The 23,036-nt window shown below is 57.7% G+C and overlaps 1 protein-coding gene across 2 annotated transcripts; it reads right to left on the bottom strand.

Moving 5' to 3' along the window:
* Nucleotides 1–1,544: 1,544 nt before the first annotated feature.
* Nucleotides 1,545–7,095, bottom strand: SQSTM1 (sequestosome 1). Of its 2 annotated transcripts, none has more exons than XM_056115697.1 (8): nucleotides 6,896–7,095; nucleotides 5,982–6,077; nucleotides 5,358–5,590; nucleotides 5,055–5,205; nucleotides 4,745–4,828; nucleotides 3,461–3,678; nucleotides 2,925–3,120; nucleotides 1,545–1,945 (listed from the first exon to the last, which is right to left on the bottom strand). In XM_056115697.1, the coding sequence occupies exons 1-8, from the start codon at nucleotides 7,089–7,091 to the stop codon at nucleotides 1,788–1,790; spliced, it is 1,332 nt and encodes a 443-aa protein (XP_055971672.1). In that variant the 5' UTR covers nucleotides 7,092–7,095; the 3' UTR covers nucleotides 1,545–1,787. The 2 variants fall into 2 exon arrangements, with proteins under 2 accessions (XP_055971672.1, XP_055971671.1); XM_056115696.1 differs by having other exon boundaries at nucleotides 3,039–3,120.
* Nucleotides 7,096–23,036: the final 15,941 nt, after the last annotated feature.

Genomic DNA, 23,036 nt, shown 5'->3' with positions numbered 1-23,036 from the left:
ATTCTTGAGTGCAGAGCCTGGAGTCAACCCTGAGCACCACTGAGTGTGTTCAACAAACAAAAGAACTTTCTAAAGGGCGCCAGAGAGATAGCAGGGAAGGTACTGGATTTGTACTTGGCTGACCTGGGTTCGACCCCAGAGCCCACAGAGAATTCCCTGAGCCCCCCAGGATCGTGATCTCTGAGCACCACCAACTGTGGCCCAAACACCAAACAGCCAAAGTAAAGGGGTCTGCCTTGCACACAGCCAACTGCAGTTCTACCTCTGCCCCTCATCGGCCCTTCAGCACTGCCTTCCAGACCCCCAGCAGCACAGCGGGGGCAGCCTGGCGTCCTTGGCCAGCTGAGAATCACAAGGAAGGGCTCCCAGATCCCCTGAGCTCTCTGAGGGAGCACCCCCCCCCCCACACACACACACACTTCCTCCAAAAACAGTTCTGGAGAGAAACACCTGCCAGGGGCAGCAGCAGGCAAAGCCGGTGGGCTGGGCATGGGGAAGGGCCGGGCCCACCACCCTGGACTCTTGTCTCCAGGAAAAGAAGTCCCAGCACCGAGCAGCCCTGTCCTCCAAGTCCCACTGGGCTGGCCTTGGGCCCCCGTCCTCACAGAGAGCTGCCTGCTACACGGACCCCGCCCAGAGACGTTCCTGCAGCCGAGCCCCGGCCTCCGGTCACCAGTCCCATGCCAGCGCCTCCCTGCACGGAGACCCCCATGTGCCTCTGGCCCGAGAGGCTGGCCAACCTCTTCCAGACAGGGGAGGACTTAGACGAGGACCTGCTCGGACCCCTCAGTGGAGCCGATCCCTGACCTCGAGGCCGGACAAGGCTGCAGCCACTCCCCAGGCCCAGCTTTTTTTTTTATAAGGTAGTTTACAATATTTGAGGACACTTAATATTCAGACACCTTCCCACCTCTGTATTTGGGATATTTCCACCTCAGCCCCCAAGCCCTGTCCCAAAGCACAGCCGAAATAATATATTTTGTATTGTCTGTTACAAAAACCACTGAAAATGCTACAAAAAATAAAGTATCCATAGAGGAAACTGTGTGAAGATTGTTCTATTTTGGCAGGGGCCATTAAGACCTTTCATATATATATCTGAAAAATACATATGCATATGTATTTGCCCTATGATTGGCTGCCTATTTGAACCCCATCAGATGTGGTGCGGTGCTCCTGGAGAACGGGTAGGGAGTGTCTCATGTTGTGTCCAGGAGTAGCTTCACTCGTGTGTAAGGCTCAGCCCGAGTGTGAGCGGCCTGGAGCGTGGCGGCAGTTGGGTTCTGGAGGTTTGGCTGCCGGGGCTGGGTCCCTTGGGGCGGGGGGGGGGAGGTCTCTCACCCGCAGCCCTCTGGGGCGGGGCCCAGCTTTCAAGACCCTGGCATCTACTCTGCTGGCCGAAAGTGCCCACTTTGCAGATCCCATCCCCGCACTGTTGGAGGGAGCTTTGAGCACAGAACCAGGAGTCAGCCGTGAGCAGAGCCCAGAGCAATCCCTGAGTGATTCCCAGCCCCCACCAATAGAAACGAGGAACACACACTGGATGGGAATAAAGTGCCCGTTTAATGCAGTGTGTCAGAGCAGGGCTCCAAGAGCGAGGACCAGGGACTCTGGCTGTCACAGCCAACACTGTGGCGGACGACCCAGACCCGCAGCACGGGAACCCAGAAGGGGCTCAGCCGCCTCAGCTGCAGCCTCGGGGGAGCATGGAAGCGGAGGAGTGGGGAGCCAGTGTGCAGGGGGCGGGGGGGGCCTGCTTTAGGCAGCCCCCCCATCTGCAGCAGGGGTCACAGGGGCGGTGGGTGCTTGGAGTACTGGATGGCATCCAGCGCCGCCCCGATGTCACCGTTCTTGGTCTGCAGGAGGCGGGTCAGCCAGCCGCCCTCGTCCGAGAAGCCCATGGACAACATCTGTGACAGCGACTCGATCAGCCGCGGGTCGGCTTCTGCCGGAAGAGGACAGCCGTGAGCAGGGGCCGGGCCGGGCCACCACAGAGGTAGTGCCCAGCCCAGCAGCAGGAAGAGTTGCCCCCGCCCCCTTGGGCCCACCGTGCTCCCCATGGGGTGCTGCACAGGCCAGAGGGGGGCAAGCGGGAGCCCCCAATCCCACCTGTTGCCCTCAGGGCTGAACACTGCAGGGGGGGTGGAACAGGACTTGGAGTCAGAGCCCGGAGTGGGCCCAGAGTGGGGGTGGCCCCAACATCAAACATCAGGGGGCTGAGGCCGAGAGACAGCCCAGGCATAGAGGTGCCAGCCCGTCTGATCCCCAGCACTATGCTGGGGGTCCCTCTGCACCACTGCAGATGGCAGCCCAGGTGATGGCGCAAAGGGCTGGGGGATACCTGTGTGCCAGATGGGCTGGGAAACGGCCTCCTGGGCCCCCGCAGCCAAATCGAAAGGCTAACAAGAGAGCGGGCCGGCAGGGAGAGTGTGGCTCTGCGGGTGCCAGGCCTGGGTTCGCCATGGCCCCTCACACAGGACCCAAGGGAGGGCCAGAGAGCGTGGGGGTGGGGGCAGGCGCTGGCCTTGCACATGACAACCTGGGTCTGATCTCCATCACACAAAATGGTTCCCTGAGTACCTCCAGCTGTGGCCATTTCCCCCCCTCCAAAAAAATTCTCAAAGAAGCCAGCGGCTGGACAAGAGCCATGAGCCATCTTTGTGCGCACCCGCACTCAGCCCTCTGGGCATGTTCCAGTCCCGTGGAAGACGTTCTGAGCACTGGGGCCGAAGAGAGGAGACCCCACGACCCTCCTCTGCCCACCTTGCCCCTGGCCTATGGCCTGGCCCCCCGAGGGCAGGGAGGGGCCGCCCCCATCGCCTGTGCCTGTGCCGCAGGGCCTGCTGGCGGCAAGCGGGGCGGGGGCGGGGCGGGGGGCGGGGCCCAGGGCGCAAGCAGCAGGCGGGCAGGCGGCGGGCACTTGCCTGGTGGCAGATGTGGGTAAACCGCCGCCTCCTTCAGCCCCGTGGGGCCGTCCTGGGAAGGCTCCAGCGAGCTCGGGCCCGCCGAGTCGGGCAGCTGCAGAGACTGGAGCTCACCTGTGGACGGGTCCACCTCCTTGGAGGACAGGTGTGTCCAGTCATCGTCGCCTCCCGAGCAGGTGTCCGACTCCATCTGTCCCTGGAATGAAGCAGCAGGGACTGGGCTCACCCCATCAGCCACAATCCCGGCTTCCTGGGGTACTACCACATGGCTTTCCCCTTCTCTAGTCCTGGTCGGGGTCGCCCCGGAGAGGGCTTAGGAAATCCAGTGTAATGCAGGGCGCCCAAACCGGGTCACGTCAAGGCCAGTGCCTGCCCCCACCCCCCACCCCACCCCCGATCTGTCTCTCTCAGACCCCTGTTCCCAGCTCTGGAAGGCATCAGACTGACCGGAGAGGGAGAGGGAAGGCTGCTGGAAATGGGGTCCCAGGCCCCCCCCCGTTCTGTGCCGGGAACCGGGGACTGCAGGGGAGGCTTGCCTCAGTCTGCAGTCCCGACTCCAGGACGATCTTCTTCATCTGCTCCGCCAGGGACAGCGCGGCGCCCCCCGTGGCATCCACGCTGGGCTGGTTGGGACTGGGGGAGCCGCTGCAGGACGGGGGGCCCGCCTTGTCCTCGGAGCCAGAGCTGCCCGCGGACACTGGTGTCAGGCGGCTCCTCTTCCCACCGTGCTCCACGTCAATGTCTACTTCGATGCCTGCAGAGGGACACGCGCAACTTTGATGTTGCTCCGGCTGAGAGGGGGTGACCAGGGATGCCCCTGCACAGCCAGGGAGGGACAGGGAGGGACACGTGCTGGCCACCAGGCCAAAGCAAGGTCATCATACTCATGGGACAGCAGGAGGGGATGCCTCTCCCTGCCTACACAACATCTCTGTGAAGTTAACCCCAGCTGACCACGGGCAGTGTCGAGAGCCAGGCCGAGAGGCGGAGTAGCTGAAGCGGCTGTGAGGTGATGCGGGGCTCACGCGCAACCTGCCGCCAGGTGCTGATGGATTCCAATTATCAAAGTCGCCCTGCTTGCAGCGAGGTCAGCTCCTTCCAGAGCCATGGAAAGCCTTCCCTCAGCATCCCCCACAGCCCCACCCCAGACCAGCTCGCTCCCCAGAGGGGCCTGTCCTGTTCAGCATTACTGGGCTGACTGACTCTCCTTCCAGGCCACTGTCTTAAGTGGGTGCCGACACGCGCCCGCTGCAGGGATGGGGGCTCGAGGAGTGCACGGTTTTAGCCTCAGGTGCTGCTGGGGGCCACTTTCTGTTTAAGGAGATGGATTTGGGGCCCGAGAGAGAGAGAGAGAGAGAGAGAGAGAGAGAGAGAGAGAGAGAGAGAGAGAGAACAGCAAGGAAAGTGCTCGCCTCGCACATGGCCAAGCTCAGTTCAATGCCAGGTATCGCAGGCGGCCCCCTAACTCCACCAGGCACAGAGCTGGATTTGCCCTCCTCTCCCACCCAAAAAATAACAGGAGGGTAGTGATGAGGTAGAGTGCGAGAACAAAACGTTGGGAACGCGTGCGAAGCCCAGCCCAGTTCCACCTTAGCACCCCCAGTGTCCCCCCAGTTCTGCTGCAAAGAGCCCTGAGCACAGAGCTACAGGTCAGCCTTGCACATTACCAAGTGGAACCCCAAAACCAACAAAAACACAAACCATGAGAAGACCAGAGACCGACGGTCCAGGGGTCAGCGCGCAGTTCAGAGGACGGGAACCCCACGGTGCAAAGCGAGGACAGGGAGCAGGCAGACCCCCATGCCCAGGCAGCCACTCACCCAGAGGACTGAGGGCGGCAGCCACGCTCTCCCCCACGTTCTTCAGGAAGTTCACACTGGGGTCCTCCGAGGGCCCGGCGCCGGCTGGCACAGGAGAGACAGATGCGGGGGCTGGACAGTCCAGGGGTCTCCACTTGCCTTAGACCAGCCAGCCCCGGTTCCCGCGGGAATGAGCACTGCACCAGGAGCGCTCCCTGGGTACAGTCAGGGCTGAGGAGCCCAAGCACTGTGGGGGGTCTGCCGCATGGAACCAAGACCCAAGGTGCCACCAGCCAAGCGCCGGCCCCTCCCTTCTCGACTGCCCCCTCACCTGCATCCGAAGGTGCCGCGGTGGGGCTGGCCCGGGCGTCCCCGGCCCTGGGCGGGCGCGGGCTCCAGTTCCCAGGGGGCGCCATCTCGCAGCCAGGCCACCCGAAGTGGCCGTGCTTCAGTTTGCGGAGCCAGCGGCTGTGCGAGAAGCCCTGGGGAGAAGGGGCAGACGAGGGCTTAGCGGGGCCACCCGGTGCAGGGCTTTCTAGGACAGAGGGGGGCGCTGAGTCAGGCCCAGAGCCCATCAGGTGGGCACGACGGGGGCGGGCCGGCTGAGGGCAGGGCCGGGGCGGGGGAAGCTCACCTCGGAGAGATGGCCCAGCAGCCCCGGGAAGGCCAGCTTGGCGTGCTCGCGGTGCAGGCCCTTGCCCTCGCAGGCGGCGCACAGGTCGTAGTCAGGGCAGACGCTGCACTTGTACCGGGTGCCCACTACCGGCCCGTTGCAGCCATCGCAGATGACGTTGGGGTGCACCAGGGGGCGGGGCGCCCCGTCCTGCGCGCAGGCGGCACGGTGCTCCCGCCGGCACTCCTTCCTCTCTGCGGACAGCGGCAGGGCGTGAGCGGGGGACCCGTCAGCCCTGGACCCCGAGGGCCACCCCCAAACACAGAGAGAAGGCATTTGAGAACACGCCCGGGAGGCCCCAGCGTGCGCCTGTCCCCGGCCAGTGGTGGAGACAAGAGGGTGGTGGGCAAGGCGCTTGGGCCGGCTGCGCACTCGTCGAGGCACCCCCGAATGTGCCCGTCACGCTCACCACCGACCGCAGTGCGCCTCGTTGGGGGGGTGGGGGTGTGTGCGTGTCTGAGTGCGTGCGTGCGTGCGTGCGTGTGTGTGTGTGTGTGTGTGTATGCGCGTGTCCCTCTTCTGGGTGGAGTATGTGTGCGTGTCCCTCTCCCGGGCTCTTTGGGGCCCCGCACCCCGCACTCGCACCTTTGATGTAGACGCGGAAGAGGTCGTCCTTCACGTAGGCCAGGGCCATGTTCAGCTCCTCGTCGCTGGAGAAGGCCACCAAGTCCCCGTCCTCATCTGTGTGTGGACACGGCGTGTGAGCGGGAGCACGACCGGCGTTTGGGGTGGGGGGCCCAAGGGTCCAGTTCGGAGGAACAAAGGCACCCACGCTCGGCCCCTCCGACCTCGGGGAGACCCAGGAGCGGTGGCGCGGTGACAAACGCAAAGGACAACGGGCGAGGCGGCCGGCGGGGGCGGGCGGCTGTCCAGCGGGCCTGTCCGGCGGCCTTGGTGCCCGCCTGACTCCGCCCCGTGGCGCCCGCCCAGTCCCGGCGCGGCAGGACGCGGCTGGGCGTCCGATCCCCGCCCCCGAGGGGCGTTCCCGCAGCCCCCAGTCAGCCGGGAGCTCGGAGCGCCCCCCACTCCCCAGCGCCCGCGCCCCGCCCCTCCCTGAGCCCCGGGGCTCCCCGCGGACCCGCACCTGCACCCCAGCCCCCGGCGCCCCAGCTGCGCTTCACCCTGCGCCCCCCTCCCCGCAGCTCCCCAAAGCTCGCACCAAGCGTTGCCCGGTGCCCGGCTCTCCCCGCGCCTCCGGATCCCCGCACCCCGCGCCCGCGCCCGCGCCGGCCGCCCCCCGTCTGCGCCTGGCCCCGCGCCCCCCGCACCCGGGCCCGGACAGCGGGAAGGCCCCGCGCCCCGCCCGCTGCGTCACGGCCCCGGGCAGCGGGAAGGCCCCGCGCCCCCCGCACTCGGCCCCGCGCCCCCGGCCCGCGCACCGCGGCAGTGCGCCTGGAAGCCCCCCGCCCCCCGCCCCGCGCCCCCCGCCGCTCCCCGCGGTAGTGCGCCTGGAAGCCCCCCGCCCCCCGCCCCGCGCCCCGCGCCCCCGGCCCGCTCACCGCGGTAGTGCGCCTGGAAGCCCCCCGGCCGCAGCGCGGGGAACAGCGCGGCCACCCGCGCCAGCAGCCGCTCGCAGGCCCGGCCGCCCCCAGCCTCCGCCTCGGCCTCGGGCGCGACGCTGAAGCTGAAGCGGCGGATCTCGCGGGTGGCGTCCTCCTTGCCCAGCAGGTAGGCCTTGACCGTGAACGCCGCCATGCTGCCCACTGCCAGTGTCCGGCGAGCGGACGGCGCGCGCCTTTATACCGCCGGAGGCCCCGCCCCTAACGCCCTCGGAGGCGTGGCCACAGCCTGGCCCCGCCCCGCGCCGCCGTGCCGGGGCGCGCGAGCCGCCCTGCCTGGGCCCCGGCCCCCCCCCCCCCCCGCTCTGGAGGCCTCTCCGCGGGCCTGACTCCAGCCTCCGTCGCCCCCTCTCCCGCACCCGCGACCCTTAGAGGGTGCGGGGCCGACCCACATCTCTCTGCTCCGGGAGGGAGGACCAGCAGGGGTCCTGCCCGGAGACCGCCTCTCCCTCCCGCCCCCCCCCCGCCCTCCCGAGCAGCCCCGCCCTGCCCTGGCGGTGACTCAGCAGGACCGAGCGGGCCGCCCGAGTGCTCCTGCCCGAGGCCCGAGCCCGCGGCCGCCTGGATGTCCACCCCCGGACTCCCTGGGGCTAGCTGCACCTGCCACCCTCTGATCGGGGTACAGACCCCCTCCCGCGCCGGGATCCCCTGCCCCGCACCCTACCTGATGGACACCCAACTACATTTTTCCGTTCTGCAAATGCCCTCTCCTACCCAAAAAGAGCTTCCCAGGGGGCCCAGACTCACGAAGGCCTCACTGGCAAAAGCCTGGGGTGCGGACCTCAGGCCTGCTTTGGAGGGAAACCCACATTCTCCAGCAGCCGAGGATGGAAAACTCTGCCTTATGTTTATTTGGTGTGGGTTGGGGACACCCCCCCAAATGCAAAGAACGATTTCCCTTTTGGTAGCTCACAAACAAAAGTGCGTGATCCCAGTGTGTCAGTGCAGTGGGCGGGGCGTTCCAGCATCCCGGATGGTCCCCGAGCACTGCCAGAAGGAATTCCTGAGTGCAGAGCCAGGACTAAGCCCTGAGCACTCCTGGAGGTGGGCCAGAAACCTAGATAAATAAACAAAGGTGTGTTCCGCTCAGGGGCTAGAGGGATGGTGTATCTGGCAGGGCGCTTGCCTGGCACAGAGCCAACTCAGTTTGATCCCCAGCTCCCCCTGGTCTCCTGAGCCCACCAGAGCGATCCCTGAGTACAGAGCCAGAAGCAAGCCCTGAGAATCACCTGGTACGGCCCCAAAACAAAACCAAAGAATGAGCTTGAAGGGAACAAAGCTGGCAGTCTGCCAGATGGTGGGGTCCTGTCTCCGTGCCAAGGAGCCGTTCTCAGGGTGAGAGCTAAGAGGTCTCAGGAGCAGGTGGGCTCAGGCTTCGCGTATTGGAAGCCTGGGTTCCATCCCCAACACTTCATGGACCCTCAGGACCGTCAGGGGTGACCCACAAATCAAAAGGTAAAGCAGTTTGTTGTTTCTGTTGCCTTTTTTTCTCTTTGACTTTTTGGATCATACCTGGTGATGCTCAGGGGTTACTCCCGATTGTTACTCCTGAGGCAGTGCCCTGGGGACTATGTGGGATGCCAAGGATCAAACCCTAGTTGACCGAGTGCAAAGCAAATGCCCTACCCACTATAAAATCACTCCAACCCCATTTCTGTTGCTTTTTTAGGCCATACTTCATGGTGATCAGGGCTGACTCCTATCTCTGTGCTCAGGGATCACTCCCGGCAGGGCTATGGGGACTCTGGCATCAATTTGGACCCCGTGCAAGGCGCACCCCTTCCCGGCTGTCTGGTCTCAGAAACAGCTTTTTAGAAAGGGTGAATTATGCACCTTGGGCTGCCAAAATGAACAGTCAAACCCTCTAATGCACATTCCCGGGTCCCTAAAAACCAAAGTCAAGGGGAGGCTTTGAGGCGAGGGTAAACTGAGGACAAAGTTTGCTTATTTTGAGGCCTGAGCCCAGGACAGTTGTTGTGGTCTAATATTGGTTCGGTATTTTGTTTGTGTTTGTTCGGTTGGCTGGTAGGGCTGGGGGCAGAGTCGGAGGCGGTCAGGGGTGGGTTGCAGCCGGAGACCGAGCCCAGCTAGAATCCCCACGTACATCCCAGCCAGGACTCTCCCTGGCCTGCTCTAAGATTATCCTCTGACCAGGTTTGGGGTGTGAGGGGAACTTGAGGTGCAGGGGATAGAACCTGAGCCCCTCCCTGGAATGCTTCACCATGATGCCAGTACAAACACGAGGGCGCACGGGTCTGGAGAGAGAAGGCAGCAGGGAGGACACTTGCCTTGCACAAGGCCAACTCGCGTTTGACCCCCGGTAAGCTAGTGTCCCTTAAACCCTGCCAGGCGTGACCCATAGCACAGAGCTAGGCATGATCTGTGAGCACAGAGGTAGGAGTGATCCTTCAGCACTGGGACAGGAGTGAGCCCTGAGCACTGAGCAAGGAGTCAGCACAGTTGGTTGTCTGTGGCTGCCCAGCGTCGAGCCAAGCTTCCAGCATCCCTGACCTGCGTGGAGGGGCTCGTGCCTCCGTCCCTCCCCGCATCCCCTCAGCAGCCGAAAGAGGAACCTCCCCACCGGTGACTCAGCAGCCACAAGCCGGGGGACTCAGCAGACACATCTCCGGTGGGCCTGGGAGGCTCCCCCAAGCCCTTCCTGGCTGAAACGGGGTGCCTGGGGCAAGTCCTGCCTTTGTACATAACAGACTTAAGCTGCCAGAAGTGTTGGGGGGTTCAGCCTTCTCGGGAAAGGAGCGAGGAATTCAGGGAAGGAGCAGGGGGCCCGAAAGGGGGGCCCAGGCCCGAGGGAGGAGGGCTCATTTGGGGGGGGGGGCCAGTGAGCCCTGGGCTTCAGGCTGGGCACAGAGCAGGCCTGTCCCTGGTCAGGATGAAGGTAAACAAGGCGTGGCGGGGAACCCCCTTGCCAGGGCCCTCTTGGACGCAGCAGCCTGGTCAGGTGATCCCTGCGTGAGTCAGCGTCCCATGACCCCGGCTCCAAACGGGGTTTCTCCGAGGAGTGACAGGCTCAGTGAGCAGGGGGGGGTCTCAGTTGGACGCTGGAGCCAAAAGAGCCCCCGACTAATACAAAGATCAGGGTAGCAGGGAGCTGGCCGCAGGACCCCAAGCCATCCAGATGCTGTCCTCTTGGGGCCTGGGCTGCTCTGAGGAGCCGCCTGAACCCCGAACCCTGACAGAACACCTGCTGGGACAGGGCACACCCCTCTGCCTGCAGGAAATCTTGCTGCCTTCCCCCCCACAAGTCTGGACACCACACTACCCTCTCCCAGCCTCTACCAATGCAAAGACCCGGGCCTCAGTTTACCTGTCTGTGAAATGGACTGGAGGGCCCCCCTCCCTGGTTTTAGTGGCCAGCCCCAGGGACTTAGCTACTCCTGACCCCCCCATGGGTTTGAATGTCCAAAGGGAAAAAAGTGTGTGTGGGGGGGGAGTGCCCTGAGACTCGCCATCAGGGACATACCCCATCTGATGCCCTGTCAAACATCCCAGGCCACCTGCTGGCCTCTCATGCTCCACCCCTTGCCACCAGAGTCTGCTGCCCCGCCACCAGGCATATCCCCTTGTGACCCCCACCCCCCTCTAGCCCGTAGCTGCCCTCCTTCCGGCTCCCCCCCGGGAGCTGGACACCGCCTCCTTCCTGCATGAGCACAGGACAGGGCTCCGCTCAGGGACAAGGAGGAATCAGAGCCGATAAGGCCACGGTTTCTGTTGCCAGCTGGGGTGGGCGGGCGGGAGTCAGGGGTCCTATCCCCCCCCCCCCCCGCAGGCCTTTATCCTGCTGTTACCCCCACATCCTGTGTGGGTGGGGGTGAGGGGCACTGGGCAGTGCTCAGGCCCTCACCACCCCCGCCTCCGGAGTGTGCTCTGAGTCTCCCAGCCCACAGGAGGACGGGCCAAGGCCAGGAGATTAAAATTGTTTAAATGTTACTAAAACGCTTGGCCCTCGGGCGCGTGATCTGAGCCGCTGACCACCGATTGGTGTGGGGGGGGGAGCAGGTGCCCAGGCGGAAGCTCACTCACCAGAGGCCTCAAGGATGAACCAGAGTGACCCCGGCACCTCATGAACGCTGCTTAGGTGCTCACCCACAAAGTCAAATGAAATAATATGAATACCAAGTAAGTAGGGGTCAGAGGGACGGTCTAGCAGGTAGCGCGTTTGCCTTGCACGCCCCCAACCTGGGTTTGATCCCAAGCATTGTATGACCCCTCAAGTACCACCAGGAGTAATTCCTGAGCACAGAGCCAGGAGTAATGCCTGAGCAGCGCCAGTGTAACAAAAAAAAAAAAAAAAAAAAAAACAGAAAATAAATAAATAAAAATTAAATTAAATTAAAAGCTGTCTGTAGAGCTGGAGAAACAGCCTAGCAAGTCAAGCTCAGAATTTGAATTGGGTAGAATCTCCTGCCCCCACGCCAGGCTGTCTTCACCAGGGCCCCTTGGAGGGGGAGGGGGGCAGGTTGAGTCTCCCTCCCCACCCCAAGCAGAGCCCCGGCAGCCGAAAACCTCCAGAGCCCAACCACAGCCATGCTGAAAGCTACTCTCCACAGAACCGGCAGAGGAGCCCAGGTATGAAGGACCCGTGACTGAGATCTCCAGGCCTGCTCAGATCAGGACTGGGCCTCCTCCCGCTAGGTCCCCAATTTTCTGGTAGCTTGGCAGTCACACCCACCAACTGCCCCCAGCGCTGTGTAATCCTATCAATGGCCAAGATCCAGAGACTATAAAACCAAGTTCCCAGAAGAGAACAACGCAGTATTTCCTGGAGCGTGTGTATTTCCCGAGATCTCTTACACTCTAGCCCGCTTATGAACCTAAAGCAGCACACATGTGTTTGATTTTAACATACGTGCTTGTATTCTCTTATATTCGGGCTTAAAGGCCCCCAGAATGAAATCAACAACCTTCACACACCTCCCTCTTATGGTCGTGGGAAGATGCTCGCTGGTAGGGTGGGTGTTTGAATATTATCTGTAATGAACTATTGTGATCTACTTTGTGAAAATGAAATGTATAAACATCGCACAAAAGAATTTGAATTGATCCCCACATGGGGCAGCCCTGGGGACTGATCTCTGAGTTTCTTTATAAACATGGAAGATTAGAGGGTTGGGGCACAAAATATTATTGTCTCTCAGACCTCCAAAGAGAAAGCCCCGGGAAACCCTGGGCCTGACTGGGCTGCCCTTTCTCTCACCTCCTATCTTAGGGACCTGCTAACAGTACTCAGGGACAGTCCCCTCTATCCTGACTCCTGGGGATGAACGCTGAGCCCCACCAGCAATGAAGCCTGCACTCAGCCCATTTTCTTTTTGGTTTTGGTTTGGGGCTCACCCCCTACGGTGGCTCTACACTTAGGGCTCAGAGGAACTGCGGGGTGCCGGGGATCACAACCACAACCGCTTGGCCACTGCAAGGCGGGAGCCTTTATTTCCCGGTGTTTGCTATCTCTCCACCCTTTCTTTTCTTGGTGGGGGGTACATCCCGGTCTCAGGGTTTACTCTTGGCTGAGCTCAGGGGTGCCTGGATTCAAACTCAGGTCTGTGTGTGCAAGACAAGCGCCCTAGTCACTGCTTTGTGGCGAAGGCCCACCCACAGGGCCTCTGTTTTCTATTGTCTGAGTTTGGGGGCCAAATCCAGCAGTGTCAGGGCTTACTCCTGGCTCAGGGATCCCTCTCTGCAAAGTCCCTATGGGGTGCCAGAGGGGCCTTCCTTCCCTGCACCCCAGCATCTGAATGTTCCATGCCCACAGCCCCTCCTGTTCACCGGCCATTGGCTGGGGAGGAAATTTGAGTCTGAAGTGCTCTGTAGATCATTTACAGGTCTGCGGGGGGTGGGGTGGGGGGGTTCTCTGGCCTGTGGAGCTTTGAGAACTTGCTTTTGTTTTTTGGTTTTGCCTTGGTGTCACACCTGGCAGAATTCAGGATGACTTCTGACTTTCTTTCTTCTTATTCTTATAAACAACGGGAGGACAGTGACAGTGATTATAATTATTTTACTTTTCGGTGCTGCACTCAGGAATTACTCCTGGCGGTGCTGGGGGACCAAAGGGGATGCTCAGGGGTTCAAACCCAGGTCGGCCCTGCGCTAGGCAGACCCCTGCTCACTGTACTATTGCTCCAGCCCCTGACTCCTAGCCTTGAGCTCAGGAATCTCTCTTGGTGATCTCTTGGGGGATCCTATGGGGGGCCAAGGATCAGACCCAGGTTAGCAGGGGCCAGGACGAGAGTGCAGTGGGAAGGATGTTTGCCTTGCATGTGACTGACCCAGACTTGGTCCCTGGCACTCTGTAGGGTTCCCAGAGCCTGCCAAGAGTGATCCCTGAGCACTGAGTGTTGAGTAGGCATATCTGGGTGTGGCAGAAAAAGAAAAAGAAAAAGCACAACAGAAGCCCAGGTCAAGCCTGTGTGAGGCAAGCTCCCTCCCACCGTAGTCCCTCTCTGTCCCAGGGAACGCTCTTTGCTTGGCCAGAAAGGCCTGTGACATCCAAGGGACGGTCTGCATGGTGGTGAACAGCTGTCGGAAGTCGGTCCCTGCATGCACAGACTAGCCAGGGAACCGTTGGCTGCCTTGAGAAACAGATCTTAGCCCATCCCAGGAATTGGGGAGCAGGGACATTAGCACAACCCACACTCGATTTCTCTGCTTTGCCCCATCCGTGACAAGGTGTGGCCCCCAAACAAACAAGAAATGGGAAATTGTTATATCATCTTGCTTCCCCCAATCTCCTGATTATTACTCCCCAATCCCCTGCACACTTGACAACTAGAGATGAGACTTGGCACTGGTCTGTGGCCCCAAAGGGCACAACTGCTGTGTCTGGCAGAAATTTTCTTTGACTTGTTTGCTTTGGGCCATCGCTCCTGGAGGTTCTCAGGGGTGCTGGGGGTTGAACCCAGGTAGATCATATTTTTTTCTTGGGGGGGGGATCACACCTGGCGATGCACAGGGATTACTCCTGGCTCTGCCCTCAGGAGTTACTCCTGGCGGTGCTCAGGGGACCATGTGGGATGCTGGGAATCGAACCCGGGTCGGCCACGTGTAAGGCAAACGCCCTACCCGCTGTGCTATCTCTCCAGCCCCATAGACCACATTTAAGGCAAGCACCTGACCTGCTCTGCTATCTTTCTGGCACCTTGGCAAAAGTTTTTGTGTGCATTTGTTGCAGGGGTCATGCTCAGTAGTGCTCAGGACTGACTCCTGGGCCTGTTTCTTGGGTCGTTCCTGGTGGAGCTCGAGGGATCCTGGGCAGAGCAGCAGAGCCTGAGGCTGCAGTAGCACGCAAGGCCAGAGCCTCACCTGCCGGCCTCTCTGGCCCAAAGCCAGGACTTAAATTTTTAAAGCCAGTAACGTATTAAGGAATTTAAATTTTGGTACAAGCTCTCCATCCTCCCCCCTCCACCTCCCTCTGTGTCTCTCTCTTTCTCTTTCCTTCTCTCAGAGCTGACTCTGGGTCTGTGCTCAGGGATCATTCCTGGCAGGCTCAGGGGACCACACGAGATGCCTGGGATAGAACCTGAGCCAGACACGGGCAAGGCAAACACCGTATCTGCTCCTTCCTCCTTCCCTCCCTCCCTCCCTCCTTCCCTCCCTCCCTCCCTCCCTTCCTCCCTCCCTCCCTTCCTTCTTTTTCTTTCTTTGTGGCAGGTCATGTGGGAGCCACACTCAGTGATTCTTAGACCGACCCACACCCTCTGGAACCAGTGCTGGACCCTGGGGTTTCATACATGACGGGCTTGACATTTTCCTTTCATTTTATTTTTTTTTAGCCACACCAGAGGACCTCGGGGTTACTTCTGGCTCTGCTCAGGGCTCTCTCCTGGCAGGACTTTAGGGACCCTAGAGGGTTCCAGGGATCAAACCCAGATGTGCCATATGAATGCAAGTGTCTTGAACCATGGACTATTTGTCTCCTGTGTTTTGAGTCTTTTTTTTTTTTGCGGTGGGGGGCACATCCAGCAATGCTCAGGGGTTACTCCCGGCTCTGTACTCAGGAATCACTCTTGGCAGTGCTCAAAGGACCACATGAGATGTTGGGGATCAAACCTGGGCCAGCTGCCATGTACAAGGCAAATGCCCTTCCTGTTGCTGTACTCTCTCCAGTCCCACTGATTTTTTTTCCCTTTTGGTGTTACACCCAGCGATGTTCAGGGGTTACTCCTGGCTTTGCACTCAGGAATTACTCCTGACAGTGCTTGGGGGACCATATGGGATGCTGGGAATTGAACCCGGGTTGGCTGAGTGCAAGATAAATGCCCTACCCGTTGTGCTAATGCCCCAGCCTCCCTCCCCCATGGATCCTGCGCTATATTCTGGAGCCATCTATCTCACTTTTTTTTTTTTTTTTGCATTTTGGGCCACGCCTGGCAATGCTCAGGGGATACTCCTGGCTCAGGGGTTACTCCTGGCTCTGCACTCAGAAATTACTCCTGGCGGTGCTCAGGGGACCATATGGGATGCTGGGAATAGAACCCGTTCGGCCGCGTGCAAGGCAAACGCCCTACCGGCTGTGCTATCACTCCAGCCCCATCTAGCTCACTCTTGGGACCTCAAGTATAGATGGGGGCCCTGACTTCCTGTAGCCTTTAGAGCCACCCCACACTGCCCAGCCAGATCTTCTCTCACCCAGCAGCCTGTGCGGCAGTAAGTAAGGAACTGGGTGCGGGGGGGGGGGCGAGGGTTGGGTCACACACCCAGAAGTGTTCTGGGGTTATTCCTGGCTCTGTGCTCAGTGCGCCCCCTGGTGGTACTCAGGGGCTATACCCGGCTCTGTGCTCAGTGCCCTCTGATCATGCTCAGGGCTTATTCCTGGCTCATGCTCACTAGTGCCCCCTTGTGATGACCAGAAGATATTCCTGGCCACGTGTTCAGGGACTTGTCCAGAGGTGCTTGGGGGACCAGGCAGTGCCAGGGAGGGAACCTGAGCCCCCCTGTATGCCAAGCACATGCTCCATCCTTTGAGTATCTCCCTGGTCCTGAAACCCAAATTAAGCATCCATCAATGTAAAGGCAGCACTTTCCACTATTTGGGTCAGCTCAACTCACTCACCAGAGGCATCCAGATAAGGAACAGACAGTTGAGGTGGGTCCTACTCCTAACCCTGTAGGTTTCTGTAACTATTCTCTCTGTAGAGCAGAACCACCAGAGAAGAAATATCTCAAGTTCCATGGCCTGGATCTGTGGAATGGCACCATATGCAGACATGTGGAATATCATGCAGCCCTGTAAAAGTAGAAAGCACTTCCCCCTGTTCGTGGTCATAGCAGACATCGATGGGCTTGAGTAGTCAGTATACAAGAGTCAGTTTCTTGTGGACCTGCAACATGCTCAAGAGGTCAGAGCTAGAAGGAACTAAAGTGCAGGAATCACATTAATTCATAAAACCACTAACACAGGGGCTGGAGCGATAGCACAGCGGGTAGGGCGTTTGCCTTGCACGTGGCTGACCCGGGTTCGATTCCCAGCATCCCATATGGTCCCCCGAGCACTGCCAAGAGTAATTCCTGAGTGCGTGAGCCAGGAGTACCCCTGTGCATCACCGGGCGTGATCCAAACCCCCCCCCCAAAAAAAACCACTAACAAAGTCACTCATCTTAATAGAACAGTGGAGTGTGTGACTCTCATTTCAATCTTCCTGTTTTTGTTTTTTTGAGGGTCACACTGGCAGTGGTCAGGCTGACTCTCGAGTCAGTACTCAGGACTTATTTCTGGGTCTTTGCTCAGGGATCACTCCTGGTGGGGCTCAGGGAGCCATGTAGGGTGCTAGGGATTGAATCTGAGTCAGCCGTATCCAGGACAAGTCCCTCCTCACTGTATTATTGGCTCTGGCCCCTCACATCATTTTTATGAAAAGGGTGATTAAATTAAATAAAGACAGGGATTTGGGAAGGAGGTATCTGACCTCCCATGAGGTGAGTTGGTGTGGATTTTCAGATGGTTCATATATAAAAAAAAATACGGCTCGTCATTAGTGCCTAGCCCCTCTGCATGTAAGCTTCCCTTCATTCGTTGCTTTTCTTTTCTTTGTTGGCACATAGTTCTGTGCTCAGTGCTCACCCCTGGCTGGCTCATAAGAGAAGGCAGGGACTGAACCTGAGTCATCCACACTCACAGGCAGCACCTGCTCATTGTAATACCAGCCAGCATTTTTTTACTTTTTTTTTTTTCCTTATTGGGCCCCAGCCAGCAGTGCTCAGGACCTTCTCCTGGCTCTTATCCTGATGATATTTGGGAACCTTATAGGATGCTGCTGCCATGTTGTTGAAGCCTTCAGGGTCAGGTGAATGAGACCAGTTGTAGTTACTGGCTTTGGCATAGCGAATACACAACGGATAGCTTGCCAGGCTCTTCCGTGCAGGCGGAATACTCTTGGTAGCTTGCCAGTCTTTTCGAGAGGGATAGAGGCTTTTGGGGCGACCTCTAATCACCCTTGTAGGTGTTACCATATTTGAACCCTATCAAATACGGTACGACAATTCTGGAAGATGGGTATTTAGTGTCTCATGATGTGTTGCGCGGCCGCAAAGCGGCCGCGCGGGTCCAGAAAGCATCCTGGAGTGTGTGGCGACGGCTGGGTAGTGGAAGTAGTGTCAATAGTGGAAGTCTGCCAGTGGGGTATTTATCTGGGTAGGGTGGGTCTCCTGTGCGCAATTCGATCCCTGGGTGGTTGATGGAAGCAGACAGGGCAGGGTAGGGTGGGGCTCCTGATTAGAATTCCTTTGTCACCTGTGGTGGTGGGAGCAAGCAGAGAATCTGTGTCCCTGGGTCCTCCGAGCCTGGAGTCCAAGGTCTCAGAGAGTTCCGCTTATCTTGTTCTGTGGGTCTTCAGTGGTGCGTGGGTCTCGGCCGGAGCTGCCACGCGGGTCCGGAAAGCGTCCTGGAGTGTGTGGTGACGGCTGGGTAGTGGAAGTAGTGTCGATGATGCCGCTCTGTTTAACGTTCATTGATTTAAAGAAGGCCTTTGATTCTGTTGAGACGGAAGCGGTCATTGAAGCCCTAGCCAATCAGGGCATTCAAGCCCAATACATCAGGATCCTCCGTGAGCTGTATTGCGGATTCACTACCAGGATCTCACCATTCTACAAAGAAGTGATCGTTGATGTCAAGAGAGGGGTGCGGCAGGGTGATACCATTTCACCGAAACTCTTCAGTGCCACCCTCGAGAACATCATGCGACGACTGGAATGGGAAGGAATGGGAGTGAAGATAGATGGTCGGCAGCTACACCACCTCCGCTTTGCTGATGACATTGTTTTAATAACACCAAACATCAGCCAAGCGGCACAAATGCTGGCCGACTTTGACCGTGAGTGTGGAAAGGTAGGACTACAGCTGAATCTTACGAAGACAATGTTTATGAGAAACAGCCTCGTTCCTGACGCCCCATTCGCTCTCAACGGAACGACCATCTCCGAATGCAACAGCTATGTGTACCTAGGTCGAGAGGTCAACATGACAAATGACCTGGCACCCGAGCTGCGCAGGAGGAAGAGAGCGGCTTGGAACGCCTTCAAGAACGTCGAAGAAATAGCTAAGAGGACGAAGAACCTCCGGCTCCGGGCACATCTCTTTGATTCCACTGTTCTTCCTGCATTAACATATGCCTCAGAGACCTGGGCCCTACGCAAACAAGATGAGAACGCCATTCAGGTCTCCCAAAGAAGAATAGAAAGAGCTATGCTTGGAATATCACGTTTCACTCAATTGAGAGAAAGAATCCGGAGTTCTGACATCCGTCGACGATCAAGGATCAGGGACGCTGTCTCATTTGCCAAGGTGTCGAAAATCAGATGGGCTGGTCACGTAATGAGATTTAAAGACGACCGCTGGACTAGAGCTGTTACCGACTGGATTCCATGGGATGTCAAAAGACCGCGTGGCCGCCCACCTACCAGATGGTCAGACTTCTTCGTCAAGATCATGAACGATCGGTTTGAGGCCCTTCATGTTCCCGGAGCGAAGAGATGCCATTGGGCTACACTAGCACGCGACAGGGACAAATGGAGACGTTACTGGCGCCCGCTCGAGCAAATCGATGACTAACAGGAAGTTAAGTGATTAAGTGATTATAGGATGCTGCAGATTGAACTCAGGCCACACAAGTGCAATGAAGCACCTGACCCAGTGGACAGTCTCTCTGGCCTTCCCTTCATTTCTTTCCTATTTTATTACTTTGCAAGGGGAGTTAGTTTGGCCCACTCCCAGCAGTGCTCAGGGCTTACTTATGGCTCTTCACTCGAGGATCGCTGCTACTGGGCCTCAGGGGACCCTGTGTGCTGCTGAGGATCGAATCCAGGTCGGCTGTGCTCCAGGCAAGCAACACTGCCACCTCACGATGTCTCAGACCTCATCCCTTTATTCATTTCTGCATCGATCTCCTGGACTCGCCCGGCCGGCCTTTGCTGGGGACTCGGGTTACCTTCTCAGTTTCAGGGAACTTATTTGCTTCCACAACTCAACAGTTCGAGAGAAACAAAATCCATCTGGATTTCAGGGCAGTGTTCAACCCACAAAAACCAAAGAAATTAAACTACTCCATAAACAAAGCAGAGAGACAAAGATAGACTCGGGGGTTTCCAGACAGGGGTGGTGGTGAGCTGGGGATTACAAAACAGTTTAAGAATGGATGATGTTGGAGTGCCAGGGACAGCATAGGAATAATTAGTTGTAATAGCCAGATGTATATTTAAAAACTGGTCTAAGGGCTGGAGCAACAGTATAGCAGGTAGGGCACTTGCCTTGCATGCAACCAACTGAGGTCTCATCCCTAGAATCCCATATGGGATACCTGAGCTTCACCAGGAATAATTCCTGAGTGCAGAGTCAGGAGTAACCCCTGGCATTTTCTGGTGTGATCCCCCCTGAAAAAAAGTAAAAAAAAAACCCAAAAAGGAAATAAAATAAAGTTGATCCAAAATGATTAGACCTGATTAGACCTTGAGGCTGGAGATATAATATAGCTGGTAGAATGCTTGCCTACTGGATCAATCCCCAGGACCCCAGATGGTCCCCCAAGCACCACTAGGAGTAACCCTGAGTTTTCACTGGGTGTGGTAAAGAAAGAAAGACAAAAACAAAGAAAGAAACAAAGAAAGACAAAAACAAAGAAAGACAAAGTAAGAAAGAAAGAGAGAAAGAAAGAAAGAAAGAAAGAAAGAAAGAAAGAAAGAAAGATTAGGCCTTAGACCTATTTTGGGACTGGAGAGAGTCGAGGTGTGAGGGTGGGGTTGAGGGGTGTTGAGACACTTGCCTACAGTTCAGCTCCTGACACTGCACAGGGTTCCTTAAGCCCTGTCAGGAGCACAGAGGCAGGAGTCAGCCTTCAATACCACCAAGTGTGGCTCAAAATAAAAGAAATTAAAGACTCCAGTTGTTCAAAGGGCTGAACACGGCTGTGCAGGTGAGCCCTGAGTTGAATTCTCGGCCCTGAGCTGGACGGCCAGGTGTGACCCCAAATCAAAAAAGTCTAAGGAGTCCCTGTAGACTGGGAGCTGGCAGGGCCTCCCACACTCCCTGTATTTCCTTCTAGAACAAAAGAGCATGGGTCAGAGAGAAGACAGAGCTCGGGAGAGAGCACAGTGGGGAGACACCTGCCTTGGACACAGCACACCGGGCTTCAACCCCCAACTCCCACAGGGTCCCCCAAAGTGACCCTTGAGTGAAGAACCAGAACAAGCCCTGAGCACAGCTGGGTGTGGCCCCCAATCCAAAACCAAACCAAACCTAGAGATAGGACAGAGGGAAAGGGCATACCTCTCATTCCACACAGCCACAGATGTTCCTCCAAGCACCCATGGGATGGGGGGAGGGGGGCTCCGAGCACAGAACTAGGAATAGCCCATGAGCACCACCAGGGGGCGCTCCTGAGCACAGAATTGGGACTAACCCCAACTCTGCTTCTCCCATAGCCCAAATCCCATCTCTGTGAAAAAAAGGACAAAGACCGGAAGACTACACACTGGGGTTCGCAGGCAAAGTAGAAATGTAAGTGCAGGGTAAGAGATAATACAGCAGGTAGGCTGAGCGCACTTGCCTTGCACTCAGCCCAACCAGGTTCAGTTCCCGGCATTCTGTATGGTGCTCTGAGCACTGTCAGGAATGATCCCTGAGCTCAGAGTCAAGAATAACCCCTAAGCATTGTTGGTGTGACCCCAAAATAAAGAAAACATTTCTGGGCCAGAGTGATGGTACCGCGGGTAGGGAACTTGCTTTGCACACAATCAACCATGGTTTGATCCACAGCATCCAATATGGTATCCTGAGCAGTAATTCCAGGAGTAATTCCTGAGTGCAGAGACAAGAGTAACCCCTGAGCATCGCTGAGTGTGGCCCCAAAACAAAACAAAATGACAACAAAAAAAGAGTGAGACTAGGAGCTGGACTGATAGCACAGCGGGTAGGGTGTTTGCCTTGCACGCAGCCAACCCGGGTTCGATTCCCAGCATCCCATATGGTCCCCTGAGCACTGCCAGGAGTAATTCCTGAATGCAGAGCCAGGAGTAACCCCTGTGCATTGCCGGGTGTGACCCAAAAAGCCAAAAAAAAAAAAAGAGTGAGACTAAGAGATAGACCAAGGAGGAAGGCCTTGACTATGGCCAACCTGGGTTCAATCCCCTGTACCCCATATGTTTCTCCTCCCCTTAGTCTGCCAGAAGTGATTTCTGAGCACAGATCCAGGAGTAAACCCTGAGTATTTCTGGATGTGACTCCACACTCCCTCCCCCCCCAAAAAAAAGTTGGCGTTCATTGGATAATTTAAGTAAACTGAATTATCCAGCCCCTGACCATTGCTCAGGCTCTCTTGCTACTTCGAGACATGGCTCTCCCTCAATGCCTAGTGCAGTATACAGTGTCCTCATGCAGAATACAGTGTCCTCGTGCAATATACAGCGTCCTCATGCAGTATACAGTGTCCTAGTACAATACACATTGTCCCAGTGCAGGTCGTCCTGCTTTGGAGATGGATATTACATACTGCACGAGGACACTATATACTGCATGAGGACACTGTATACTGCACAGGACAGTGTATACTGTACTAGGACAGTGTCCTAATGCAGGACAACCTGCTCCTGTCCAGTATGAATGCTCCTGGTCAGGAACTGAAGCTGTATCCCTGTCACCTGTACCGCTTCGCTGGGACTTACTACTCTGTAACCTGTGACATTCCAGAGACTCCCTGTCCCCTGGGCTTTCCTTAAGTTCTGGCCATGGCCAGAGTATGGGTGAGGCCCTCCAGCTCCAGACTGTCCAGGCAGAGGGGACAGAGAGAGAGAGGGCGACCACCTAACTAAGGATTTCCTCTGATATCCTGCATTGTCACAGCCGTTACCTATTTTGCCTGGAGACCTTTTCTGCCAGAAAGATTTAAAGTGGCCAATTAAGTTAATGAGTGCCCTGGCCCCTCCTGGCCACTCCCAGCAGTAACACTGGATCCCAGATCCTGAATGAAGGAGCCCAAGGCGAACAGACCAGTGCTAGGCGTTTCCTCTGGAAGAAATGACTCTGATCGGGTTCATTAAGTTCAAGGGTGAAAAGAGAGCCAAGAGGTTGGGAGATACGGTGAAACTGAACATGCCGCAAAGGGAGGCCAACGTGTAACAGCATCGGAGCAGACAAGGATCCAGGATGGGGGATGAGTCCGCACTCCCCACAGCCCCTCCATGCCTGTCAGGGTCTGGCTGAACTCAAGTTGCAGACATGAATGCCTGGATTCACGGAGACAAGCTGGGGCTTGCTCCCCACGTAGTCCAGAAGAGGCCTGGGGCTGAAAGGAAGAGGGCAAAAAGATTGCAATCTAGAGATAGTACAGTGGCAAGGGCAGGAGCCCTGAGCACCGTTATCCTGGGTTCTGTGTAGACTCCCGGCAACCCATCGGGTTCCCGCCTGGAGTGATCCTGGAGCACAGAGCTGGGAGCCCTGAGCCCCACCAGGTGTGGCTCTAAAACAGAGCTGATGCTGAGATCTCGAGAAGGATGAGCAGCAGTGGCGGGCGGGGACAGGGAAGGTTGCAATCAGAGACCTAGGATGTCCCCACCACCCCCAACCCTCTGCAGGGAGAGC

Source organism: Sorex fumeus, unplaced genomic scaffold (genome assembly GCF_029834395.1).
Source record: "Sorex fumeus unplaced genomic scaffold, SorFum_2.1 ptg000029l, whole genome shotgun sequence".
Classification (NCBI taxonomy): domain Eukaryota; kingdom Metazoa; phylum Chordata; class Mammalia; order Eulipotyphla; family Soricidae; genus Sorex; species Sorex fumeus.
The sequence above is the reverse complement of the archived record's forward strand: the minus strand, read 5'-3'. Positions and strand labels throughout refer to the sequence as shown.